The sequence below is a fragment of the Drosophila rhopaloa genome, unplaced genomic scaffold (genome assembly GCF_018152115.1).
Source record: "Drosophila rhopaloa isolate 14029-0021.01 unplaced genomic scaffold, ASM1815211v1 contig_115, whole genome shotgun sequence".
NCBI classification, from domain to species: domain Eukaryota; kingdom Metazoa; phylum Arthropoda; class Insecta; order Diptera; family Drosophilidae; genus Drosophila; species Drosophila rhopaloa.
The window spans coordinates 15,109,139-15,117,648 of record NW_025334990.1 but is presented as its reverse complement, the minus strand read 5'-3'; the positions used below and the strand labels follow the sequence as shown (position 1 = coordinate 15,117,648).

The following is an 8,510-nucleotide window of genomic DNA, read 5'->3' as shown; positions in this document are numbered from 1 at the left end:
TGGCATACCTCTAAAGACTTGTGAATCGATTCTCTAAAAATCTGCCTTCAAAATTTTCAATTTAACGTTGATCAAAATGTTGACCCGTTTTCATGTTAGTTATTACTAAGTTTTTGATGACTTGAAAAATGGAGTCCCATAATTGGACTTCTAGATTCCATAACTTTACCAAATTTAATCCGATTCCAACGTGGCATACCTCTAAAGACTTGTGAATCGATTCTCTAAAAATCTGCATTTAAAAATTTCAATTTAACGTTGATTAAAATTTTGACCCATTTTCATGTTTGTTATTACGAAGTTTTCGATGACTTGAAAAATGGAGTCCCATAATTGGACTTCTAGATTCCATAACTTTACCAAATTTAATCCGATTCCAAAGTGGCATACCTCCAAAGACTTGTGAATCGATTCTCTAAAAATCTGCATTCAAAATTTTCAATATAACGTTGATCAAAATTTTGACCCATTTTCATGTTAGTTATTACGAAGTTTTCGATGACTTGAAAAATGGAGTCCCATAATTGGACTTCTAGATTCCATAACTTTACCAAATTTAATCCGATTCCAAAGTGGCATACCTCCAAAGACTTGTGAATCGATTCTCTAAAAATCTGCATTCAAAATTTTCAATATAACGTTGATCAAAATTTTGACCCATTTTCATGTTAGTTATTACTAAGTTTTCGATGACTTGAAAAATGGAGTCCCATAATTGGACTTCCAGATTCCATAACTTTACCAAATTTAATCCGATTCCAAAGTGGCATACCTCTAAAGACTTGTGAATCGATTCTCTAAAAATCTGCCTTCAAAATTTTCAATTTAACGTTGATCAAAATGTTGACCCGTTTTCATGTTAGTTATTACTAAGTTTTTGATGACTTGAAAAATGGAGTCCCATAATTGGACTTCTAGATTCCATAACTTTACCAAATTTAATCCGATTCCAACGTGGCATACCTCTAAAGACTTGTGAATCGATTCTCTAAAAATCTGCATTTAAAAATTTCAATTTAACGTTGATCAAAATTTTGACCCATTTTCATGTTTGTTATTACGAAGTTTTCGATGACTTGAAAAATGGAGTCCCATAATTGGACTTCTAGATTCCATAACTTTACCAAATTTAATCCGATTCCAAAGTGGCATACCTCCAAAGACTTGTGAATCGATTCTCTAAAAATCTGCATTCAAAATTTTCAATATAACGTTGATCAAAATTTTGACCCATTTTCATGTTAGTTATTACTAAGTTTTCGATGACTTGAAAAATGGAATCCCATAATTGGACTTCTAGATTCCATAACTTTACCAAATTTAATCCGATTCCAAAGTGGCATACCTCTAAAGTCTTGTGAATCGATTCTCTAAAAATCTGCATTCAAAATTTTCAATATAACGTTGATCAAAATTTTGACCCATTTTCATGTTAGTTATTACTAAGTTTTCGATGACTTGAAAAATGGAATCCCATAATTGGACTTCTAGATTCCATAACTTTACCAAATTTAATCCGATTCCAAAGTGGCATTCCTCTAAAGACTTGTGATTCGATTCTCCAAAAATCTGCATTCAAAATTTTCAATTTAACGTTGATTAAAATGTTGACCCATTTTCATGTTAGTTATTACTAAGTTTTCGATGACTTGAAAAATGGAGTCCCATAATTGGACTTCTAGATTCCATAACTTTACCAAATTTAATCCGATTCCAAAGTGGCATACCTCTAAAGACTTGTGAATCGATTCTCTAAAAATCTGCCTTCAAAATTTTCAATTTAACGTTGATCAAAATGTTGACCCGTTTTCATGTTAGTTATTACTAAGTTTTTGATGACTTGAAAAATGGAGTCCCATAATTGGACTTCTAGATTCCATAACTTTACCAAATTTAATCCGATTCCAACGTGGCATACCTCTAAAGACTTGTGAATCGATTCTCTAAAAATCTGCATTTAAAAATTTCAATTTAACGTTGATCAAAATTTTGACCCATTTTCATGTTAGTTATTACTAAGTTTTCGATGACTTGAAAAATGGAGTCCCATAATTGCACTTCTAGATTCCATAACTTTACCAAATTTAATCCGATTCCAAAGTGGCATACCTCTAAAGACTTGTGATTCGATTCCCTAAAAATCTGCATTCAAATTTTTCTTTAGAACTTTTGACCTATTTTCATGTTAGTTATTTATAATTTTCCGATGAGTTGTAAAATAGTGACGCAAAATTCGACTTCTAAAGTCCATAACTTTACCAAATTTAATCCGATTTTAAAGTGACGTACCTCTTAAGACTTGTGATTTGATTGTCTGAAAATCTGCATTTAAATTTTTCATTTATCGTTCATCAATTTTTTGACCCATTTTCATGTTGGTTATTTCTAAGTTTCCGACGACTTGAAGAAGACCCAAAATGGGAGTTTTAGAGCCCATAACTTTATATACTCCGATATATAATATTTATCTATTTTAAAAACAACATAACTTTTTGAATCAAATTAATATAAAAATTGAACGTACAATTCAAGATATTGAAAACAAAATAATTAGGACTCTACCAAAATTGGTTGCCTTAGATTGTGTGCCTATCTTTGATCTTCTACACTACACAAACAGCATCATTTTGTTGGCTGTAAGGAGAGCATACGTGCTGATGTTCTAATGTTTAGTTTTGCCCACTTCTTATTTTCTTTTCCTTGATAATTTCGAGACCCTGCCACTCCCCTTCGTCTGCAGTATTCTTTCATTCAATGCAAATGAGTTATGTCCATCTCCCCTCAGGTAGAAGAGCATTTCGTCTTTGTTTTTCGCCTGGCGAACGTGTCAGGATTGTAATTCTCCGATCTCCCTTGGCCTTGATTGTGGGTTTTTGGCTCGGAGGCTGCGCTGTGGCATAAATCACAGGGTCTGCAGTCGCGGCACTGCCAACGTTTTCCGGGACTGACCCGCGGGTTAATTGCTGACAATTTCCAGGCGGCAGGCCGTGGCTTAGACGGACTCCTCTTCTGCTCACTTCGCCTGATTGTAATCTTTATTTATAGGCCGCATGTGTGTGCGAGCCTGGCCGAAATGCACTCGGGGGGTACGTACCATAATATACCATATAGTATCCAATGCCAGGGTAACAAGACAGGCCAAGTCGACGACTTCTACTCGACCATCAATAAGCCGCCGGAGTTGCCTCATTCCCCTTCTTATTTGCACACAGTGAAAAATTGGTAATATCATTTATGGCAGGGAACTAAACAGGGGACAATTTACATTTAGGATTTCCAAGAGGGATCTAAACTACAAATTGAATTTTGCAAGCTAAGTCTTGTATTCATTCCTATTTCCTTGACCATGCTGAAAAACATACCTTACTTAAAGATATCTAAAAAATATATACAGATTTTGAAAAATAGATTTAAGGAACTCTTAAAATAATACTATAATCTTTCGTTAAAAACTATTCACTTTGTTTAAACAAACAGATAAAACCATCTGCCCCAAAAAAATTGAAAAATTTCTAGAAAGAATATCAAATAAAAAATACAATTTTACAAAGCACTTTTGTGTTCTCAAATTTAAATTCTTAAATATTAATTCATTCGATTGAAAAGTATTTAAGGATAGCTTCTTATTTAAAAGAGCAATTCCCATAACAATCTTTAATTTATTTGATATTTTTTCTGTGCATCTGTTTAACCAGCCAGGCCAAGAAAGATCTTTAAGCCAAGCTCGATCGCTGGCTTGCGGCATGCTAACGAAGTTGACAACTTGATGACATTTGATCTCTCGGCTCTGGGCGCTTGGATCTTGGATGCTGGCTCATTTCTTGGACGGCACGGTGCGCCATCAAGCCGCAAATGACTTCGATGAGCAGATGAGAAGACAATGATCAGCAGTTCGCATTTGGTCTGCAGCCGGGACACGCACACACAAATCAATGTTGTGTCTATGGCAATGGTTGCACAGGAAGAAATATAGTTATGTTCTAATATATGTGACTAGGTACGGTTTCACTAGGAATATACAAAATATTTGATTTTAAAGCAGTATCCTTTTTGCAACATTCAAAATTTTATATTCTAACCACATACATTTTATCTCAATAAAAAGTTGTTAGGTGTATATAAGTTTATATTAAAACCATTCAATAAGTAAATACTGCAGAACATTTAGAAATACTCCATTTATTTATCAAAACCCATAGAAAACATGAGCCCGCTAGAAAGAACAGATTGGTATAGAACCCCCAAAAGAGCGACTAGGAAATCAGTATGGTGACTAAGACTAGTAAATGAACTAAGCGCCCGGACAAGTGGGCTACCCTTTACAGTTTGGCCTTTGGTGGTGACGATGAGGACGATGATGACGGAGGCTCCACCTCTGCCTTTGGAGGGACCTCCTCCAGGGGCAGGAGGTTACCTAGAGCAAAGATGTTCTTTGGATCGAGATGTCGCTTGGCCGCCGAGTACAGTGAACTACCCGTTTCGGTGACTGCATTGCGATACCAATGGCTTCGGATCTTGCCCACGCCATGGTGATGGGACAGTGATCCACCGCAGGAGAGGATCTCATCCCGAGCACTGTGCTCGATGGCCTCGAAAAGCTCGACGGGATTGGATACGTCTGTGCAACGGAATCCAAAGTAGAAGTAAATACAGGCACCAGAGTCATATGTTTGGGTTACTCTACACGAAATGGTGTAATAGGTAATGCTGCGTTTGTGGCACTCCTTAAAAAGGGGCAAATAGACAATGGTTAATAGGTGTGTAAAGTATAATAAAAGTATAATACTTACAGAAACTACACGCTGCTTGACGGAGCGACATAGCAGACTACAGCGATCCCAAGGCACCGAGGTCTCAAAGGACTCAGCCACAATTCCCTGATGCAGGCCAAAATCCTGTGAAAATATATACAAACTAATTTAGTAAACGTGGCTTTATAACTTAAAGAAAAAATAAGTAAAGCTATTTACTATCTTTCAACCTTATGAAAGGTCATAAATTTAAGAACAACATACCAAATAATTACAAATGTTTTTCACAAACTGGTTTTTTAAGTGTTTAACATCAACAAAAAAAGGTATTGTTTATTATTATTTTAAAATTAAATGATTAGGTTTTCCAAAGTTGATTGCATTTAAGATTTATTAAACTGAATTATGTTTAACTTGAGTGAGGTTTCACATATAAATGATAATCATTCAGAAATTATTCCAATATCAGCGATTAGATTCTTTACTTTAATTATGACCAAACTATATAAGATAAGAAAGACTAATTAAGTAGCCATATCAAAATAGTAATTATAATATTTTATCTAATTTTAGTCATAAAATATAATGACTGTGACAGGTTTAATCCCTTAGTATCATAACTGAGAAACTACATTATGTAAAGCCAGTCATACATTGGGTCGTAAAACCGGAAACACTTTGTCATAAAACTAATGATGTTGATTTTCACTTTAATTTTACGCTATTTATTTAGAAATAAAAAAATACACTTACCCTAATGTAGGCAATCACAAATGTGAGTATGTATCCGCGTTCCCCATTTTGTCCGCCCGCTGGAAATCCCTGGAACTTGTCGGCGATCTCATAGATGAGTGCCTCCTGGCGCTCCACATCCTTTTGATCGCCCTCGAAAAGCAAGGTGGCTGCACAAATATGGTTGAGGTCGATGCCCTTCCAGGAGGTAACGTAGCGCTGCTTCAGTCCGTCCACCACACTGGACCAAAAGGACTTTTCCGGCTTCAAGGCCTGGCCGAACATGAACTGTTCATTGTCCATCAGCCGAACGGAGGCGGGTTGGCACCTCCTCCGGGCCACTTCTCGCATGAAGAGCACTCCCTGCTCGAAATTGGGAAAGGCCAGAGATCCGTAACGCCTCACCTTTGGCAAGGGACGTACTTTGAGCACTACTTCGGTGATCACGCCCAGCGTTCCCTCGGATCCCAGGATGAGGTGGTTGAAATCGGGTCCACAACTCACTCGCGGTGCACTGCACTCCCGTTCCAGGGTTCCCGATGGAGTGACCATCCTCAGACGCACCACCAGATCCTCTATGTTGCCGTAGACATTCTTCTTCATGCCAGAGGCACGGGTTGCCACCCAGCCTCCCAGGGTACTAAATTCATAGGAATCCGGTTCGTGACCCACTGTCAATCCTTCTTTTCTTAGCACCCTCTCCAGATCCTGACCCACAATGCCGGATTCAAGGCATACCGTGAGATTCTCCCGGTTAAGCCACAGTAGTCGATTCATCTGGGAGGTGTCCAAGGCGCAGATCATCCGACTTTCGTTCTGGGGACAGGTGATTGCCCCCGACACACTCGTTCCTCCTCCAAAAGGCACCAACATCACATCGTGCCTGTGGGCCAGTCGCACCAACTGGACCACTTCGTCGTGGCAGCGGGGCCACACCACCAGATCGGGAATCCGCCGGAATTTGTGGTGCCACAGGCTGTATATATCGTTGAGGGTCTGGCCATGACACCGCACCAGCCGATCGATTCCCTCCAGCGAGTGATCCACCTGCGTGGTGCCCTTCAGTTCGTGCAGGAAGGGTTCATTCTCCACGGGTCGGGGATAAGTTCGCGGCATTTGGGGAAATGGCTTGGTGGGATCCACCACCAGATCGAACTTTTTTTCCACCCACTTGGTGAAGCTGGGCAGCTCACAGCCACCAAGGGGATATCTGTGGGGGAATAGGGAGTTATATACTGCTTTGGTGATGGATTTTTAATGTGGTCATCTCACCTTTCACCGCGAAAACAGATGATGCCATCCTTGCCATAGAACTGCGAGTCATTGTATCCCCATCCAAACCACTTCAGGGACTCGTGGCTGTTTTAGGGAATAAAGAATTTAAAATCATCAGTGAGAGTTCTACTTTTAAAATGCTTACAAAAAATCGCAAGCTACAATTATTTATGTTGTTTTAAAATTAAAAAGAATATATAATCCTTGAATTAGAATCCTAATATCTTAGTTACTGTTTCTTTTGTAGAATTTGTTATTTATAGCGAAATAAATATAATCATAATAAACTGATGAATTAAGTGGTATTATAGGCAGTACAAATAACTTATAAATTATTCAAAATTTTGCAATTTGTCCTTATAATTTTTCTCTGTGTAAACACTGACAGTCCTTGGTACTCACCGTTTCTTGGGGAAAACGCTCTCCACGCTTTTCGAGAGGCGGGAGTCGAGGGCGAGGGCGGTACCTTCGCCGGGCGCCGACGATTCCGGAGCTTCCGTGGTCACCGCATTCCGCTTGGCTGCCATTTTCCGGATTTGTTGCACTTTGGTTTGGTTAGGTATAAAAAATACTTTTCCTTTGAAATTGCAGACGCTTTTTCAATCGCTTTCACATGGGCGCAAAATCGATAATTGTTGTGCGTCCCCTTTTTTTTGTCGGCGGCGTCAGGAAAAGCGTAGCCTGCTGATTGCGTACAAGTTTATATTGTTTTAATATTTTTTATCTACTTATGAATGGAACTCCTAAGCTAGTGACAAGCACGTTGCGCTAAAAACTAAAATTACTTAAATAGAAATTGCACTAGAAATTTATGCGGCCTATGTTGCGCGCTCTTGGCTTTCGTTCCCTTAACTGCACGGAAATCTGAATAATGGGACCACGGCCGGAGAGAGATATAGAGAACCGGGAAATTACGGAGAGTACAAAAGAGAGCCCGCCACCCAAAACGGCCGCGAACCATTAACCGATTCGCGAAACGGTTCGAATTTAAATAATTCTTTTTATCAAATGACCCAAGCAAGCCATGACTTTAATATTTGAATGGAAAGTTTAAACGCCTTAGTAAATCACTCTGTACCGGAATCACAAGCGAATAACATCGTGTTCGGCTCGAGTGAAACATATTTTCTGTGTTTTGTTCCAAATTCTTGTTAGGTTAGTAAAAAAACAAATTTTTAGTTTTTATTTGTAATTCGTAATTCTAGCTATATTTAAATCCTAAAGTTCATTTTTACTGTATTAATTTCATTTTGTGTACCCCCAGAATGCCCGCGAAGAAGGATTCTGCCAAGAGCTCGAAAAAAGGAGCTGCGGCTCCTGCGGGGGCGAAACCGACCGCCGATCCTGTGACATCTGGATCAAACGCCACCGTGGAACCAGCCGCCAAAGAAGCCAAGGGTGCCAAGAAGGGCAAAGGCAAGAAGAAGTAAACATTCCCATCTGGATTTTTGGGAACTGGAGTTGATGGCATTAAAATAAAGTTCCCAGAAAGGGAATAATGATTAAATAAAACCATCTAAACAAAATGTGCTCTATATAACCGATTCGCTCAGGGGGTGAAAATACGCCCACAAAGAAGAGAGTCCAAGTTAGAGGGTGGTGGGTTCCATAGGGGTGTTATTTTCCCCCCACACCCTTCCAATTTGTCGGGCACTTTCGCTATCTGTCTATTTGGTTTGAGCGATAGTGTGAGTCATAAATGATTTTTGAATGAAATACCGCTCAACGAAAAACAGTGGCTTACGCAAGAAT

General features: G+C 38.8%; 1 protein-coding gene and 1 long non-coding RNA gene across 3 annotated transcripts; one reads left to right on the top strand and one right to left on the bottom strand.

Moving 5' to 3' along the window:
* Positions 1-4,163: 4,163 nt before the first annotated feature.
* LOC108043602 (alkyldihydroxyacetonephosphate synthase) lies at positions 4,164-7,576 on the bottom strand. 2 transcript variants are annotated; one of them, XM_044458582.1, is made up of 6 exons: positions 7,544-7,576; positions 7,161-7,442; positions 6,756-6,842; positions 5,505-6,693; positions 4,791-4,895; positions 4,164-4,724 (listed from the first exon to the last, which is right to left on the bottom strand). In XM_044458582.1, the coding sequence occupies exons 2-6, from the start codon at positions 7,283-7,285 to the stop codon at positions 4,320-4,322; spliced, it is 1,911 nt and encodes a 636-aa protein (XP_044314517.1). In that variant the 5' UTR covers positions 7,286-7,442; positions 7,544-7,576; the 3' UTR covers positions 4,164-4,319. The 2 variants fall into 2 exon arrangements, with proteins under 2 accessions (XP_044314517.1, XP_044314526.1); XM_044458591.1 differs by having other exon boundaries at positions 7,161-7,439; positions 7,544-7,561.
* A 206-nt stretch (positions 7,577-7,782) lies between these two features.
* Positions 7,783-8,284, top strand: LOC123037519. The gene is made up of 2 exons (XR_006417526.1): positions 7,783-7,913; positions 8,023-8,284. It is a non-coding gene; the product is annotated as an uncharacterized LOC123037519 (long non-coding RNA).
* The last annotated feature ends 226 nt before the right edge of the window (positions 8,285-8,510 follow it).

What these genes read in the sequence shown, in the direction of transcription:
- LOC108043602 (XM_044458582.1), bottom strand. Translation starts at nt 7,285, where the DNA reads ATGGCAGCCAAGCGGAATGCGGTGACCACGGAAGCTCCGGAATCGTCG. An exon ending in ATCTGTTTTCGCGGTGAAAG is followed by an intron (nt 6,694 to 6,755) that starts GTGAGATGACCA and finishes ATTCCCCCACAG; the next exon opens with ATATCCCCTTGGTGGCTGTG. An exon ending in TTGTGATTGCCTACATTAGG is followed by an intron (nt 4,896 to 5,504) that starts GTAAGTGTATTT and finishes ATATTTTCACAG; the next exon opens with GATTTTGGCCTGCATCAGGG.